The 18701-nt window shown below is 53.6% G+C and overlaps 1 protein-coding gene across 1 annotated transcript in view; it reads right to left on the bottom strand.

The window, feature by feature from the left end:
- Nucleotides 1-14460, bottom strand: part of itga10 (integrin, alpha 10) — a 107861-nt gene extending 93401 nt beyond the window's left edge. The window contains exon 1 of the mRNA XM_038787107.1: nt 13869-14460. Within this exon, the coding sequence (XP_038643035.1) occupies nt 13869-13920 (52 nt within the window). The 5' untranslated portion in view covers nt 13921-14460. The remainder of the gene's footprint in view (nt 1-13868) is intronic.
- Between the last annotated feature and the right edge of the window lie 4241 nt (nt 14461-18701).

Genomic DNA, 18701 nt, shown 5'->3' with positions numbered 1-18701 from the left:
GATGTTAGACCTACCAAAATGCATTACCTCACATTTCTCCGGATTAAACTCCATTTGCCATTTCTCTGCCCAAGTCTCCAATCTATCTGTGCCTTGCTGACAATCCTCAACACTATCTGCCACTCCACCAACCTTGGTGTCGTCCGCGAACTTGCTAATCAGACCGGCTACATTTTCCTCCAAATGGTTTATGAATACTCCAAACAGGGTAGCCAGGGGGCGCTAGACTCGGCAGGACCACCCTTTCTCTTTGTGGGGGTACGTCTACACTGTGCCCGCAGAACCTCACCTTCAAATGCCTCCCACTAATTTGTCCGTTTTTCCTTCTAACAGTTAACCCAGTCCCCTCTCGCCAGCTCGCCTTTCATTTTTGTAAAAATGTGACCTGTTCAACTACACATCAGGAACATAATTCCAGTGGACTCCAGTGTACTCCAATGGCTGCTCAGCACTTAGAACATCGCGAGGATGTGAGAGGCGCTGAATAAACGTACGTCTGCCTTTCTTTGGCCAGTCGTCGGTGTGAGGCGGCTGTGTATTCCGAGCCCAGCGGGGCGGGGGGGGGGGGGGAGGAGACAGTTTGGGATGCAGCAACCTTCCACAAACCTTCCACCGACACGATTGTCATAATACACATCCATGTATATGATGGAGTGCAGACAGGCAGTGATTGACACACGGGATGAGCAGTAAACACACAGAACACAGCAGCCAATCATCAGACAGGACTCAACCACTATAAAGCCAGAGGGCACTAGTTTTCCCGCTCTCTCTCGGGATCCAGCCTCTGGGACAGTCAGAGCTCGTGATCATTAGTCAAGGCGCGCACCATGTGGTAGACAGTTAGTCTGGCCAGGCTTGCCACAGGTCTCCAGTCAAGTCAGCGTAGTGTCAGCCCACAGTCGGATGTAAATAGTTAGCTGTTTAATAAAATCGCGTTGCATCTCATCGAGTGTTGGAAGTCTGTCTCTTGCCACACTGCATCAAGCGCAGTCCACCCAGACCCAGCCGACGCAACGCATCAACGGTAACTGCGGCTCGTGGGTAACTGGCTGGGGCCTGAGACAGTCTGAAACTCCCACCCCTCCCTAATCCAGGCGCTGCCTGTTTCCTGAGCAACTCCCGTCCTCCTCGGGAATGTCCATGGGGAGAGCTTCTGTTACCCTTTCCCTCAGTCGAATCCCAGCAACAGGAATGTTTTAAACAGAAGGCATTGTTTGTCAGGAGCTGTTAGCAACTAACTTGGCAAGTTCGGGGGGGTGGGGGGGTTGCTAAGTTACAGAAAGACCCTCTTGAAAGAAGTTGTCCATGATTGTATTTAAAGAGCAGGTCCTGAAAGACACGAATAAACAACTTAGATGAAGTTACAGTTTCCTCTGTAATATGAAAGCATGTGTGACTTCGGTAAAGACGTCTTAAAGGAATACCTCCCCCTTGCTGCCACCTCCTTTTCTTCTTTCCAGCGATCGTATGTCGTCCTCTACTCAAGACGCTAACTCACACTTGTACAAAGTTGAAGGTTCAGCAGCAGGCAATCTTTGACTCGTGAGGAAATGTAACTGAGCCAGAATTATGTATCGGCATTTCAAACTGGAGACTCTGGCTAGAAACCCTCTCATTTACCCGGGAGAAGCTTGATTAGTACCGGACTGATGTGTTGGGTATTCTGGATCTGTGGAGACTGCGTTTCCCTCAGCAGTAACATAGACAGGCGGCCAACACTTGTAATAGTACAACACTATTTTATTAAGCTAGGAACTGTTGAACATACTTTCACTGTGGGTCGACACTATGTTAGATTAAACTGAAGACCTATGCCTATCCTGACCAGTCTATACTCTCAGCACATGGTGAAGATCAGTGCTGCTAGCTGTCAGCTCTGTCCTTCTCAGAGGCTGCATCTCGAATGAGCGGGAAAACTAGAGCCCTCTGGCTTTATAGTGAGCGTGCTCTAACTGGTGATTGGCTGCTGTGTTGTGTGTGCTGATTGAGGGGGGGGGCGCGATTCTTCGAGTCCCGCGCCAGGCCGGAGAATCGCTGCAACCGCGCCCCGACGCCAGCACACGGTTCCACGGGGGGCAGCCAATTCTCCGGCCCGGATAGGTCGAGCGGCCGCGCCGATACGACAGAGTCCCGCCGGCTCCGTCGCTTGGTCGCTGCCGGCGGGAACTCTGCGGAACGGTCAGGGAGCGGGCTTTGGCGGGGGGAGAGGGGGGCTCCATCACCGGGGGGGCCTCCGACGGGCTCTGGCCCGCGATCGGAGCCCACCGATTGGCGGACCGGCTTCTCCACCCCCTCCCTGGGCCTGGTGCGGCCGGTCCCTGAACACTGACGCCATGTAGGCCGGGGCCAGCGCGCTAAAGAAGTCCCCCGTTGGCGTGACCCAACTGCGCATGCGCGGGTTGGCGTGACCCAACTGCGCATGCGCGGGTTGGCGTGACCCAACTGCGCATGCGCGGGTTGGCGTGACCCAACTGCGCATGGGCGGGTTGCCGTGACCCAACTGCGCATGCGCGGGTTGGCGTGACCCAACTGCGCATGCGCGGGTTGGCGTGACCCAACTGCGCATGCGCGGGTTGGCGTGACCCAACTGCGCATGCGCGGGTTGGCGTGACCCAACTGCGCGTGCGCGGGTTGGCGTGACCCAACTGCGCATGCGCGGGTTGGCGTGGCCCGACTGCGCATGCGCGGGTTGGCGTGGCCCAACTGCGCATGCGCGGGTTTGGCGTGGCCCAACTGCGCATGCGCGGGTTTGGCGTGGCCCAACTGCGCATGCGCGGGTTGGCGTGGCCCGACTGCGCATGCGCGGGTTGGCGTGACCCAACTGCGCATGCGCGGGTTGGCGTGACCCAACTGCGCATGCGCGGGTTGGCGTGACCCAACTGCTCATGCGCGGGTTGGCGTGACCCAACTGCGCCACGTAAGGAGGCTGGAGCGGCGTGAACCGCTCCAGCGCCTTGCCGGCCCCCGATGGGGGCCAGAATCTGTCGTACCCGGGCCCAGTTCACGCCATCGTGAAGCGTGACGGCGTTCACAACGGCGCAAACACTTGGGCCCAAGATTGGCGAATCGCCCGCGTGATGTGAGTAACCTCTGACTTCTCCGGTGTTCCCAACGGCAGTGCACCGCCCGCTCACGGGCTACCCGAAGGGGTGGGGGTGGTCTATGTCTTTGAATGGCGTTGGTTCAGGAATGCGTATCGGCCAAATCGTGTCCACCTGCGAGAACGGACTGGGGGGGGGGGGCGGGGGTCTCAGTTTAACATCCCCTCCCAGAGCAGCGCCCCCAGCAGTGCAGGACTCCGTCGCCACTGCATTTAAATGTCCGCCCAGATCAGAAATTCCAAGCTCTGGAGTGAGGCCTTTAAACCCACAGCCCCACTAACTCAGAGGTGAGGCTGCTCCCGCTGAACCAAAGTAATGATCAGAATCACTGCCCCACCAACCTTCAGCTGAGCTTTACCATTCGAGCAAATTCTGTAGTGGATTTCCAGCTGGAGAATTTGAGTTCTCCAGTTGCTAACCTCGGCCAATATTTATTCTCAACTGAGCCGTTGGGGTTGACAGTTCCTTGGCGCAGTTTCCTGACGGAGGTTTCCACCCCCATGTTTTGGGGAAGAGTAAAACAGACAAGGGAGGAGATTGCCTTGTGCAAAGTCAGGCAGACCGTGTTAGTGACATCTTGCACCATTTGTAGCACAGCCCAGTGTCTGTCTTTACCATTTCAGAGTTGGAGACAGGACCAATGCCTCAAACAGATGCTGCACCGGCGCCCCGCTTGACAAAGAACCAGATGCTGGGCTGGCCGGCGGACGTTCCCAAGCCATTGCTTCTTGTGATTCGTTTACAGGATTCGTATGTCACCTACAAAGGAGGTCAAAGGGCAAGGAGCGGCCGAGAGCCTAAAAATGGGAGGTCGAAGACGGTGCGTTCAGAATACAACCTGGCAAGGTCAGCAGGGTGGCGCAGTGGATTAGCACTGCTGCCTCACGGCGCCCAGGTCGCAGGTTCGATCCCGGCTCTGGAGTTCGCAATTCTCCCTGTGTTTGCGTGGGTTTCGCCCCCCGCGTATTAGACGTATTAGATGCTGTGGTTTGAAGAGACAAAAGTTCTGTTCCTTTTTCACCAACGCACTTTTATTTCTTCCAACAGACTCTGCACAAAACTCTGCAGTCTGTGGGAGGAAACCGGAGCGCCCGGAGGAAACCCACGCACACACAGGGGGAGGACGTGCAGACTCCGCACAGACAGCGACCCAAGCCGGGAATCGAACCCGGGGCCCCTGGAGCTGTGAAGCCACTGTGCTAACCACTGTGCTACTGTCCAGAGCTCGCAATCGCACTTTAATGCTGTGCTAATCTCAGCACTGTTTGCATTTGTACAAGAATCGCACAGAACGCCCTCTGTCCCCCCCCCCCCCTCCCCCCTCCCCCCTCCCCCAACCACCACCACACACCCCATTGGGCATCTATTACCAAACAACAACTACGATGCGGTACTTTGAACCAAATTGCTAACTCTTTCCATCATTGCCTGGGCTTGAGGGAGTAAATAAGCATCCTGAACCATGTGCTACATCAAAATAAACACACACACAGGGAATGGCTGTGATTACCCCCCCCCCCCCCCCCCCCCCCCGTAAGTTTACGCTAGAGGCACACTCCAGGTAAAACAGGATGCTGCAGATCGGATTGCCGCTCGAGGGGAAATCAAAGTAACCCGGGAGGGTGGGGAGCAGGGGAGGGGGGGGGGGTGAAAAAGCAATGGCTGGTGTTTTTTTGATGACGCAGCTGAATCGGGGTAGGGACGCGAGTCGGAACTGAGAATCAAACAGAGGCCTGTTCTCTCCCAACAGTAGTGGCTCTGTCATCGCCTTCCCCTGTCCTCACACAGGAAGAACCTGTCCCACCCACACTAACAACACCAGCATGTTCGGAGGAATGCAGGAGCTGGGAAAATTGAGAGACCAGGTTGTATTCTTTTTTTAAATAAATTTTAGAATACCCAATTCATTTTGTTTCCAATTAATGGGCGATTTAGTGTGGCCAATCCACCTACCCTGCACATCTTTGGGTTGTTAAGTAATGGGTTAAGAGACATTGCAATTAGTTGTCTCATTTATGTTAAGTGTCCAATAATTGACACTGATATGTAAAGGGGCTTCAGGTGGCCTCTGGGTCGGGTGATCCACCTAACCTGCACATCTTTGGACTGTGGGAGGAAACCGGAGCACCCGGAGGAAACCCACGCAGACACGGGGAGGATGTGCAAACTCCACACGGACAGTGACCCAGAGCCGGGATCGAACCCGGGTCCTCGGCGCCATGAGGCAGCAGTGCTAACCCACTGGGCCACCGTGCTGCCCAAATAAGGACAATTATCCTCATAATTGTCATGACATGACAATCTAGCTAAGGTGAACTGGCAAAATAGGTTAAAGGATAATCAATATTGATGCAGCGGCAGACGTTTATAATAATAATCTTTATTGTCACAAGTAGGCTGACATTAACACCGCAATGAAGTTACTGTGAAAAGCCCCTAGTCGCCACATTCCGGCGCCTGTTCGGGTACACGGAGGGAGAATTCAGAATGTCCAATTCATCCAACAGCACGTCTTTCGGGACTTGTGGGAGGAAACCGGAGCACCCGGAGGAAACCCACGCAGACACGGGGAGAACGTGCAGACTCCACACAGACAGTGACCCCAAGCCGGGAATCGAACCCGGGGCCCTGGCGCAGTGAAGCTACCGTGCTAACCACTGTGCTACCCTGCTTCCCAGTTACCGTGCCGCCCACTAAAGGGATTTTTCAGAAAACACAGAACGGATACGTTCCAATGAGAATGGAAAAAATCCAACTGGAGGGCCCTACAATCTGTGGTTAACCAAAAATGTTAAAGATAGGATTAAACTTAAAGAAACAACATATAATTGGACAAAGATGGGTGACAGGTCAGAACATTGGACAGAATATAAAAAGAGTGATAAGAAGGGATAATTCAGAGGGCGCGATCGAACGGCTACATTGCGGCCGATAGAAGCCGCTCCCGGGATCGACCCGGTTGGGAACGCCTCACCCAGACCTAACGCGGTCTGGGGAGACGTCGCGAGGCGAATCCCGTCCATTGCGGGCGGGATTGCCTTTTGGCAAATTTGCATATTAGGGGCGAGGCGGCGAGTCTCACCTCAACGTGCAGTTTCCCGAGGCAGCCGAGATGTTGGGATCTATCCCCGTCGCCAGGGAGACTTCGGGGTGAAGCGCCGTTCAGAGCTGGTCTCCGCAAACGGGGAGCAGATGGAACGGTACCTGTGGGGGGGGGGGGGTCTCCCAGGAGATCGGAGGTCCCTGGGCGGTTAAATCGCTCCCGGAACGTCAGAGAAAGCTCCAAATATATAAACAGGTAGTCAGAGTTTCTATAACCATTTTAGAAAGAGTTAACAAAGTGACCGGAGATCCCAAAGAAAGTGGGATCTGCAAAGTCCCGACGGCGTGGATCTAACATGTTCCTGTCATTCGTGATACGAGCGTGGCAGCTGCAGACCCAGCTCTGCGGCCGCCCTTGTCGGGGGGCAGGGCGATCGGCGGGCGGGGCCTTATACGTGGCCGGCCAATTTGTGGGCGGGCAGTCAGGGTCGGGTGTGCGGCCGATCGGGGGCAATCTGTTCACGGCCGCCGCTCTGCGCATGCGCGGCCTTAAACCCGGACGTGCGGGGCCCGTATCTGCAGCAAAAGCTGCTAGTTTTCGGCTGGTTCAATGCTGGGGGCTGGGAACATGTGAGCCTTTCAAGCCAGTTCTTACCACGGCGTGGGAACATAGTCCCAATAACAGAGAACCCAGCCCAATGAATCTGGCTTATTAACGAGGAAAAATAAGAGATTGGCGGATGGATGGATGGGGTATTTTGCATCGGTCTTCACGAGAGAAGATACAAGTAACATTCCAGAAATAGCTGATAGAAGGAGGGGGAGGAATTCAGGAAAATTACAATCACGTCCTGAGCAAATCGTTGGGGGTAGATAATCCCCCGGGTCCTGATAGGCTTCATCCTAGGATCTTAAAAGTCGTGCCTGGTGAGATAGTTTGGTTCTAATTTTTCAAAATCCGTTAAGATCCAGGGAAAGTTCTATTCAATTAGAAAATAGCGAATTTAGCGCGGCCAATCCACCTACCCTGCACATCTTTGGGTTGTGGGGGTGAAACCCACGCAGACACGGGGCGAAAGTACAAACTCCACGCGGACAGCGACCCAGGGCCGGGATCGAACCTGGGACCTCGGAGCCCTGAGGCAGCAGTGCTAACCGCTGAGAGACTGTGCCGCCCTAGGACATCAACCTCTCTCTAAATGTTGGAAAGACCAAGGAACTGATCATCGACTTCAGGAAGCGCAGCACGACACACACTCCCGTCTGCATCAATGGCTCTGAAGTGGAGATGGGCGATAGCTTTAAGTTCCTGGGGGTCACCATCACCAACAGTCTGTCCTGGTCCACTCACATTGATGCAACAGTCAAGAAAGCCCAACAACGTCTCTACTTCCTACGGAAGCTAAAGAGATTTGGCATGTCTGCATCGACTCTCTCAAACTGCTACAGATGTGCGATAGAGAGCATCCTATCCGGCTGCATCACAGCCTGGTATGGCAACTGCTCGGTCCAAGATCGCAAGAAACTGCAGAGTGTGGTGAACTCAGCCCATCGCACAAGCTTGCCACCCCCACATTGATTCTGTCTACACCTCCCGCTGCCTCAGGAAGGCAGACAGCATTATCAGAGACCCCCTCCCACCCAGGCATTGCCTTCTTCCAGACCCTTCCATCAGGCAGAAGGTACAGAAATCTGAAGACTCGCACATCCAGACATAGGAGCAGCTTCTTCCCCACAGCTACTAGACTCCTCAACGACTCCCCCTCGGACTGATCTGTTCCCTGTACGAACACTATTCACGACGCCCTATGCTGCTCTTGCTCATGTATTTCCTTTGTTTGGCCCCTTGCTCCGCACTGTAACCAATCACTGTTTGTCAATGTCCCATTTGTCGATGTTCACTGTCGATGATTCTTTTGTCTACTATGTACGTACTGTGTACGTTCCCTCGGCCGCAGAAAAATACTTTTCACTGGACTTCGGTACATGTGACAATAAATATCAATCAATTAATGTTTAACCAATTTATTGGAGTATTTTTCAAGAAGTAACATGTGCTGTGATAAAGTGGAACCAGTGGATGTACTGTGCTAGATTTCCAGAAATCATTTGCCACATTAAAGAATACTGCATAAAATAAAAGCCCATGGTGGAGGTAGGGGGTAACACATTGACATGGATAGAAGATTGGCTGACTAACAGGAAGCAGAGAGTAAGTATCCATGGGTCTTGTTCTGGTTGTGTGAATGTAACGACTGGCGTAAGGACACAGGGAGCCCACACTCAGTAAGATACAAAGGTGGGCAGCAGGGTAGCATGGTCGTTAGCATAAATGCTTCACAGCTCCAGGGTCCCATGTTCGATTCCCGGCTGGGTCACTGTCTGTGTGGAGTCTGCACGTCCTCCCCGTGTGTGCGTGGGTTTCCTCCGGGTGCTCCGGTTTCCTCCCACAGTCCAAAGATGTGCGGGTTAGGTGGATTGGCCATGCTAAATTGCCCGTAGTGTAAGGTTAATGGGGGGATTGTTGGGTTATGGGTATACGGGTTACGTGGATTTAAGTAGGGTGATCATTGCTCGGCACAACATCGAGGGCCGAAGGGCCTGTTCTGTGCTGTACTGTTCTATGTTCTATGTGGGCAGCAGGGTAGCATGGTGGTTAGCATAAATGCTTCACAGCTCCAGGGTCCCATGTTCGATTCCCGGCTGGGTCACTGTCTGTGTGGAGTCTGCACGTCCTCCCCTTGTGTGCGTGGGTTTCCTCCGGGTGCTCCGGTTTCCTCCCACAGTCCAAAGATGTGCGGGTTAGGTGGATTGGCCATGCTAAATTGCCCATAGTGTCCTAATAAAAAAAGTAAGGTTAAGGGGGGGTGTTGTTGGGTTACGGGTATAGGGTGGATACGTGGGTTTGAGTAGGGTGATCATGGCTCGGCACAACATTGAGGGCCGAAGGGCCTGTTCTGTGCTGTACTGTTCTATGTTCTATGTTCTAAAACCAAGTTTTAGTTACACAAACGATATGTACACACTCTGGTAGATCCCTCGCCCTGGGTTCCGGGCAGGATATCACAGTGCCAAACGGATCAATACCCGTGCCTAAGAGTTTTACACTTCATACAAGTGAATTGGACAAAGTAGGCGAAGGTATGGGTGCTAAATTTGCTGATAACATAAAGGTGGGTAGGAAAGTAAGTTGTGAAGAAGACATAAGGAGGCTACAACGGGATATAGACAGGCTGAGGGAGTGGTTGGTGCAGACTCGATGGGCCAAATGGCCTTCTCTTGCACTGTATCGGTTGTAGGGGTCGCTAGTTAAGGCAGAGATGTGGAGCAATTTCAAATCTCTGAGAGTCGGGAGTCTTTGAAGCTCTCTTCCTCAAAAGGCGGCGCAAGCAGAAACCTTGGATGTCATTTCAAGCTGAGGTGGATAGATTCTTGTTGGGCAAGGGGGTGAATGTTTATCGGGAATGTGGCACTGAGGGTACAGTCTGGTCAGCCAGGATCTTGTTGGCGGAGTGGGCTCGAAGGGTTAAGTGGTCTTCCTTTGCTCCTAGTGCCCATGGATTCTCTTTCCGTAGATGATGGTCACCACGCTGAGAACATCTGGCATTATCTGTTTTTAATTTCAGATGCCCAGCACCTACACTGGCAACCCTTTCAGACACCAATGCTACCAGGCTGACTGGTCAGGAAAAATGATCAAAATTGAAGCCACCATGAAAACACAAAATTAATTCACCTGACACCAACTAGGCCACAGCTGTTTATCTTCAAGGACGTATATGGGGCAGGGAAGCATTTTGCACAGAAAGTTCTGTTCAACTTCCTTTTGCCATGAACGCACATGAAAGAAACATTATATGGGTCTGCCTTCTCAGACCTTCCGATGTTCCATCGTTGACTAGTCTCCCACCATCTGAACTTGTATGTCGCTGTTACCGAAGGTTTATTGGGTCTACCGCCGTAACCCAGCTACAGAATCAGAGCACAGGGGTGAATATTCGACAGCGATAAGCCCACTGTGGACTTCTCAAAGCCACCTGCCGGGTTCCACTGTTGTTAAAGTTCGATCGGGTCGGGTTCGATCCCGGCTCTGGGTCACTGTCCGTGTGGAGTTTGCGCATTCTCCCCGTGTCTGCGTGGGTCTCACCCCCACAACCCAAAGACGTGCAGGGTTAGGTGGATTGGCCACACAGGAGCACAGTCACTGAGCAGGGCAACAATTCAAGCTGCCCCCACCATCCCTTCACAGGTCGTAGCTCTGACCTCGAGCAAAGCTTGCAGCCAGCTACGAAGAACAACTCCACAGCGTCACTCAAAGCCAATCCCTTGCCTCAACCCTCCTGCACGGAATCTTCACCAGTGCCTTTGTTCCTCTCGGCTTCTATTCCAACCCAGTCCTGGCCAGCTACCCTCCATAAACCTGCGGTCATCCAAAACTCTGCCGACGGGTCTGAACTCTCACCAACTCACGTTCGTCCTTGGCACTCACCCTACACTGACTGGCCCCCAGTTAAACAACGCCTCAATTTTAAAATTCACATCCGTTCATTAAAAATCCCTCGTGCCTCCCGATCTCTGCGCTCTCCTCCAGCTCCACAGCCTTCTGAGAGATGCTCCTCAAATTCTCCGCTCTTCAACGTGCCTGATTTTACCCAGCTGGCATTACCCAGCTCCGGAATTACTTCCCAAGGGCTCCGCCCAGTCACAAATACTACCAGACCCTCTGCGGAGGGATAGCGACCAGTAATTGTAGGCTTTCACTGAGACACGAAACTAATTCATAGTAATCATAGTAATCACTACAGTGCAGAAGGAGACCATTCGGCCCATTGAGTCTGCACCAGCCCTTGGAAAGAGAACCCTGCTTCAGCCCAAGTCCCCACCTATCCCCGTAACCCCGCCTAATCTTTTGGACACTAAGGCAGGCGTTGGCAAACTCGGGGGGCGTGACCCACGGGCGGGTCGCCGGCGGGTGTCGGGAGGGTCGAAGTGCCGTCTGTCGCGGCGCTCCCGATCGCGCGCAGCAGCAGCAGCCGGCTGTTAATAACGCCCGCTCAAGCGGCCTTCAAAATGGCCGTGAACATGTTCAAAAAATGTGCCCGCGCTGCGCATGCGCGCTGAAGATTGGGCATGCGCAGTGCGGCTGCTTTTTCTTTTAAACGGCCGCAGCTTTTTCTTTTACAAGTTCAGAGCGGGGGGGGGGGGGGTTATTCATTTATTTTATTCATTTTATTTTTATTTTTTTCATTTATTTTTATTTACTTATTTTTTTCATTTATTTTATTCATTTTATTTTTATTTTACAAGTTCAGGGAAGTTTTATTTCATAAAATTTTACAGGACAAAAATGCAGAACTTTGGACAGATGGAGACTCCAGACCTTCCGACACCGGAAGGCTTCACCTTCATCCAACAGGTTCCATTGGAGGAGCGTGTACGAGGGCCAAAGGGACCCAAAACCATTTCTTCCATTTTGTCAGCAGCAAACAAGGTGAAAGAAAATGGTGGGTCGCGAAGGTCGGCCGGCCTGAGTCGCGAAGGTCGGCCGGCCTGGGTCGCGAAGGTTGGCCGGCCTGGGTCGCGAAGAGCGGCCGGCCTGGGTCGCGAAGGTCGGCCGGCGTGGGTCGCGAAGGGCAGCCGGCGTGGGTCGCGAAGGTCGGCCGGCGTGGGTCGCGGAGGTCGGCCGGCGTGGGGTCGCGAAGGGCGGCCGGCGTGGGTCGCGCATGTCGGCCGGCGTGGGTCGCGAAAGGGCGGCCGGCGTGGGTCGCGAAGGTCGGCCGGCGTGGGTCGCTAAGGGCGGCCGGCGTGGGTCGCTAAGGGCGGCCGGTGTGGGTCGCGAAGATCGGCCGGCGTGGGTCGCGAAGATCGGCCGGCGTGGGTCGCGAAGATCGGCCGGCGTGGGCCGCGAAGGGCGGCCGGCGTGGGCCGCGAAGATCGGCCGGCGTGGGCCGCGAAGGGCGGCCGGCGTGGGCTGCGAAGATCGGCCGGCGTGGGCCGCGAAGGTCGGCCAGCGTGGGCCACGAAGGGCGGCCGGCGTTGGTCGCGAAGATCGGTCGGCGTGGGTCGCGAAGGTCGGTCGGCGTGGGTCCCGAAGGTCGGTCGGCGTGGGCCGCGAAGGGCGGTCGGGTTGGTAAAAATGGGTCGCCGGAAAAGAAGTTTGAAGAACACTGCCCAAAGGGCAATTTAGCGTGGCCAATCTACCTGCCCTGCACATCTTTGGGTTGTGGGGGCGAAACCCACGCAGACACGGGGAGAATGTGCAAACTCCACACGGACAGTGACCCAGAGCCGGGATCGAACCCGGGACCTCGGCGGCATGAGGCAGCAGTGCTAACCACTGTGCCACCGTGCTGCCCTCCTGGGCGCCGTGAGGCAGCAGTGCTAACCACTGCGCCACCGTGCTGCCCTCCTGGGCGCCGTGAGGCAGCAGTGCTAACCACTGGGCCCCCTTTGCCCTTGCTCACTTTACACATTGTAAGACCCAGACAAGTACAGTTTGTTGACGTTCCAAACCCAGGAATATATCTGTTTATCTCAACCCCACTATTTAATTATCAGCTCTTAGCAAGTCTGTTCAGCCAGACCGTGATCCTGGTATCCCTCCTGCTGTCAATCCAGATCCACTCGACCATTAGGCTCCTGGCAACCAGCTCTCACGGTTCTGCTGAGGGTCAATCCGCTCTCTCACTCAATACAGCACGTCAAATAAAATATCTGTCACAATAATGGCAGAAAAACCACCACTCAACAAAACCCTCCCGCGGAGTTCTTTGACTTTCTAAAACAGCCTTGTGAATAATTAGCCCCCATGACAACGCAGCGAGCACGAAGCATCACGAATGCCCTTTGCTACAAGAGCTCCCTGTACCAGCGTCATCACTCTTTGCCAATCCTTTATCTTCTCTAGTCCTGAGGAATAGGACATTTGAGGGAACACATTGGAATGAAAACAAAATCGGAAAAGGGCACAAGAGGAGTGATATAATGGCTCGAAAAAAGGTAGAGTGAATCATAGAATTTGCACTGCTGGAGGAGGTTATTCGGCCCATCGAGTCTGCACCAGCCCTTGGAAAGAGCACCTAACCCACACCTCCCAGTAACCCCTCCCTAACCTTTTTGGACACTAAGGGGCAATTTAGCGCGGCCAATCCACCCTAACCCTAAGGGGTAGCAGGGTAGCATGATGGTTAGCATCAATGCTTCACAGCTCCAGGGTCCCAGGTTCGATTCCCGGCTGGGTCACTGTCTGTGTGGAGTCTGCACGTCCTCCCCGTGTGTGCGTGGGTTTCCTCCGGGTGCTCCGGTTTCCTCCCACAGTCCAAAGATGTGCGGGTTAGGTGGATTGGCCGTGATAAATTGCCCGTAGTGTCCTAAAAAGTAAGGTTAAGGGGGGGGTTGTTGGGTTACGGGTATAGGGTGGATACGTGGGTTTGAATAGGGTGATCATTGCTCGGCACAGCATCGAGGGCCGAAGGGCCTGTTCTGTGCTGTACTGTTCTATGTTCTAACCTGCACGTCTTTGGACTGTGGGAGGAAACCGGAGCACCCGGAGGAAACCCACGCAAACACGGGGAGAACGTGCAGACTCCGCACAGACAGTGACCCCAAGCCGGGAATCGAACCCGGGACCCTGACGCTGTGAAGTGACTGTGCTAACCACTGTGCTACCGTGCCGGGTAGGGGAGAGAGAGAGGAAGGGAGAAAAAGAGACTGGCCCCTTACCTTTCCATAAAAGCAGGAGGTACAGCACAAAGGAGGATCTGTGTAGCTCCATGCGTGGAAACGATTGTTCGATCAGCAGAACCGGGCCAGCGTGTCTCTCACAATCCCAGCGCTCCTGGGTACCCGCCTGTAGTGTGTACTGGAATCAGGGAGCTGAATGTTTACCGGCAGCACGAGGTGTAAGCTGCTCACTTGTCTGACTATTTGAGTCGCTTACTCTTCTTCCCAGCTCCCTTTTTCATTCCTCACCTCCTGGTTGAACTTTACTCCTGTTTCTTTCCGAATAAGAAATCCCGCATACCTGTCTTTTATTTCTATTCTTCCCGGAGATATTCCTTCGGTTTCTTGTTGATTCCCTGAAATCCTTCGCCCCTCTCTATTCGGCGAACAAATTGGTGTCTCCAATTAAATAGATCACTTAAAAAAATATCTCCTATCCCTCTACTAGTGATCTCCTTTTGCATCTATTCATTCCAACCCTTTCCCTTGAAATAAATTTGTCTTTATTGCTGCCTTTTCCCAATCCCTGATTTATTTCCTATCCGCAGCAGATTTTTGTGATGTGTCCCAGACTGTTTTCAATCACCCACTTTATATACAGCCTGCGGTCCGGGTGTGCAAATACTGCTCCACCCACAGGCAATTCCAGCCACCGTGCTCAGACTTTTTTTCTCCCCTGCCCTTGAACTGTGTCTGAGGGCTGTGCTGGCTGGAGCTGCAGACTCGTCTCCGGGTTGTGGAGGTTGCTTTAGAGAAAAAGTACAAGGTTATCCGAACTGCAGTCCACAGCGAGCTTTCTTAAACATGCCGGGAATGTGCTTCGGAGCCAAGTGTATGCTTCACTGTTGGACGTGCCGTCTTCTGGAAAGGATTCACCATATCGAGGGCCCAGTTGCTTCTCTAGGTGACACACAAGAGCTTCCAAATTCAAATGACAACAGGGGCTTGAGGCCAGCATACCAACAAAAAAAGATCGACTCGGTTATTCATCTCGCTTGGGGAGTCAGGCATCCCTTCAAACCTACTTCATCTCAATGACTAATGGCGCGATTCTGCGGACTTCAAACTACTATTGGGCCAGTTTCACGGGATGTTTGTCTGCGCTGGGAGTTTCTGTCTGCCCAGGCCGCACTTCTGATAATAACAATCTTTATCGTCACAAGTAGGCTTACATTAACACTGCAGTGAAGTTACTGTGAAAAGCCCCTCGTCGCCACATTCCGGCGCCTGTTCGGGTACACGGAGGGAGAATTCAGAATGTCCAATTCACCCAACAGCACGTCTTTCGGGACTTGTGGGAGGAAACCGGAGCACCCGGAGGGAACCCACGCAGACACGGGGGAGAACGTGCAGACTCCGCACAGACCCAAGCCGGGAATCGAACCCGGGACCCTGGAGCTGTGAAGCAACAGCGCTAGCCACTGTGCTGCCGTGCCGCCCACTCGGAGTATTCCCTGCTGCCAAGCTGAAGTGCCAACCTTGGGCAGACCTCCGGGAAACCTCCCTCAAAGTGGCAAAGCACGGTGGCGCAGTGGGTTAGCGCTGCTGCCTCACGGCGCCGAGGTCCCAGGTTCGATCCCGGCTCTGGGTCACTGTCCGTGTGGAGTTTGCACATTCTCCCCGTGTCTGCGTGGGTTTCACCCCCCACAACCCAAAGATGTGCAGGGTAGGTGGATTGGCCGCGCTAAACTGCCCCTTAAATGGAAAAAATAATTGGGTACTCTAAATTTATTTTTAAAAAGTAGCAAGGCCCCCTCTCCCCTCCAGGTGATGTTACACCAGGTCCACATTTGTGTCGACCAGTCCTAAACAGAGGCCTGGTGGGATCTCCCAGACATGGCCATCACATCCCAGGCGAACCCCATTGGCTCATTTAAATATTCATATCGGGATCTTGCCCAGCGAGGGTGCGACCCAGATGGAGCCGGGTACAACGGGGCAGCTGACCAGCGCCCATAGTTCAGTTTAAACACACGGCTTCCCAAAGGTACTTCTCCCGGATCTTTGAGCATCATCACTAGGCACGTTTCAGGATGTCGGTCCATACCTGTCAGGATTGCCGTGAACATGAATCCCAGGCAGATACTCATCCAGCTCTTGTCGGACGGAATGAACCAAACCGGCATTATTGACTTCAGCTGAATAGAATCATAGAATTTACAGTGCAGGAGGAGGCCATTCGGCCCATCGAGTCTGCACCGGCCCTTGGAAAGCGCATCCTACTTTTATTTTTTCCTTCTAGTAAATTTAAAGTGCCCAATTCATTTTTTTTCCAATTAAGGGGCAATTTAGCGTGGCCAATCCACCTACCCTACACATCTTTGGGTTGCGAGGGCGAATCCCACGCAAACACGGGGAGAATGTGCAAACTCCACACGGACAGTGACCCAGAGCCGGGATCGAACCTGGGACCTCGGCGCCGTGAGGCAGCAGTGCTAACCCACTGCGCCACCGTGCTGCTCTTACAGCACCCGACTTAAGCCCATACCTCCACCCTATCCCCGTAACCCAGTAACCCCTCCTAACCTTTTTGGACACTAAGGGGCAATTTAGCACGGCCAATCCACCTAACAGCACGTCTTTGGACTGTGGGAGGAAACCAGAGCACCCGGAGGAAACCCACGCAGACACGGTAGCATGGTGGATAGCATAAATGCTTCACAGCTCCAGGATCCCAGGTTCGATTCCCGGCTGGGTCACTGTCTGTGTGGAGTCTGCACGTCCTCCCCGTGTGTGCGTGGGTTTCCTCCGGGTGCTCCGGTTTCCTCCCACAGTCCAAAGGTGTGCGGGTTAGGTGGATTGGCCAGGCTAAATTGCCCTTAGTGTCCTAAAAGAATAAGGTTAATGGGGGTTGTTGGGTTACGGGTATAGGGTGGATACGTGGGCTTGAGTAGGGTGATCATTGCTCGGCACAACATCGAGGGCCGAAGGGCCTGTTCTGTGCTGTACTGTTCTAATTCTAATTCTAAAAAGACATGGGGAGGATGTGCAGACTCCGCACAGACAGTGACCCAAGCCGGGAATCGAACCCGGGACCCTGGAACGGTGAAGCAACAGTGCTAACCCACCGTGTCGCCCATGGGCAGGAACAAGGTTGTGTCGATCTCCTGTGTACTGAAATCGAATAACCATCACAAGCATGGAGTGAAGCCTAAGATTCCCTCGCTCTCTCTGGAAAAGCTTCCATTTAAAACTCTCCCTTCCAGAAATGAGCATCAATCTCCTTCGACGTGTGTGTGTGTGTGGAGAACCCTCAAGTGCTTCTTATTTGCAGTGACTCAGTTGGTCGTAATCTCTCCTCGGAGTCCAGAGGTTGTGGGTTCACGTCCCGGGCAGTGGGCGGGGTACAGGATATTAGGAAGGATTGGTGAGATAACAGGAAGCAGAGAGCGGGGATAAATGGGTCTTTTCCGGATTGGCAAACTGGAGCTGGTGGGAGTGACACAGGGAGGGCCTGTGGGCCGAGCCTGGCCCCACACTCCAACGAGATCCTGAGGGAACGTCACGCTGTCAGTCATACTGACAGCAACCCCACAACCAGCCTCCACGGTCTCCGGGGAAGTGAAATCCATTCTCCTGGCAATGAAACGGCAATATTTCCCAGTCCCTTCCTGGGCGGGCGTACTGTGTGATGTCTTTCCCCAACACTCCTGTACCTCGCCCATCTTCAATCTCTCTCCATTTTAAATGGCCTTCTCTTCTTCGTATACTTCCGACCAAACTGGACAAGTTGACAATTTCCCACGTTATACTCCATCTGCTAAACTTTTGCCCACCCAATTAACCTGTCCGAATCCCGTTGTAGACTTTCTGTCTCCTCCCTGTGTCACTCCCACCAGCTCCAGTTTGCCAATTCGGAAAAGACCCATTTATCCCTGCTCTCTGCTTCCTGTTATCTCAGGGGCTGGTTTAGCTCACTCAGCTAAATCACTGCCTTTTAAAGCAGACCAAGCAGGCCAGCAGCACGGTTCAATTCCCGTATCAGCCTCCCCGGACAGGCGCCGGAATGTGGCGACTAGGGGCTTTTCACAGTAACTTCATTGAAGCCTACTCGTGACAATAAGCAATTTTCACTTTTCACCAATCCTTCCTAATATCCTGCACCCCGCCCCACGCAACCTTCAGCAGCAACCTCTGATGTCGCACTCGAGGGCTGCACAGTCAGAGCTGCCGTATTGTGAATGATTAGTCAAAGCGAGATTCCCTGGCCACAGGCGGCAGTGGGTTAGCACTGCTGCCTCACGGCGCTGAGGTCCCAGGTTCGATCCCGGCTCTGGGTCACCTGTCCGTGTGGAGTTTGCACATTCTCCCCGTGTCTGCGTGGGTCTCGCCCCCACAACCCAAAGATGTGCGGGGTAGGTGGATTGGCCAGGCTAAATTGGAAAATAAAAATGAATTGGGTACTGTAAATTAAGAAAAAGACTCCCTCCCCACTAATGTGGAAGGCAGCAGGGATTTCTGCCCAGTGTCCTGGCCCAGTACATATTTCTCCCCTACGTAAGATCACAAAAGCAGACACCTGGTCACCATGACGCAGCACATGGTCCTGCTTTGTGCAAATATACGGCCTCGTTTCCTATATCACAAAAGTGGCCGTAAAGCACCTTGGAGCATCCTGAGGTTGTGAAAGGTTAAGTTGCTGTAGCCCCAGTGGTTAGCACTGTTGCTTCACAGCGCCAGGGACCCGGGTTCGATTCCCGGCTTGGGTCACTGTCTGTGCGGAGTCTGCACGTCCTCCCCGTGTCTGCGTGGGTTTCCTCCGGGTGCTCCGGTTTCCTCCCACAGGCCCCGAAAGACGTGCTGTTAGGTGAATCGGACATTCTGAATTCTCCC

Source organism: Scyliorhinus canicula, chromosome 30 (assembly GCF_902713615.1).
Source record: "Scyliorhinus canicula chromosome 30, sScyCan1.1, whole genome shotgun sequence".
Taxonomy (NCBI): Eukaryota; Metazoa; Chordata; class Chondrichthyes; order Carcharhiniformes; family Scyliorhinidae; genus Scyliorhinus; species Scyliorhinus canicula.
The sequence above is the reverse complement of the archived record's forward strand: the minus strand, read 5'-3'. Positions and strand labels throughout refer to the sequence as shown.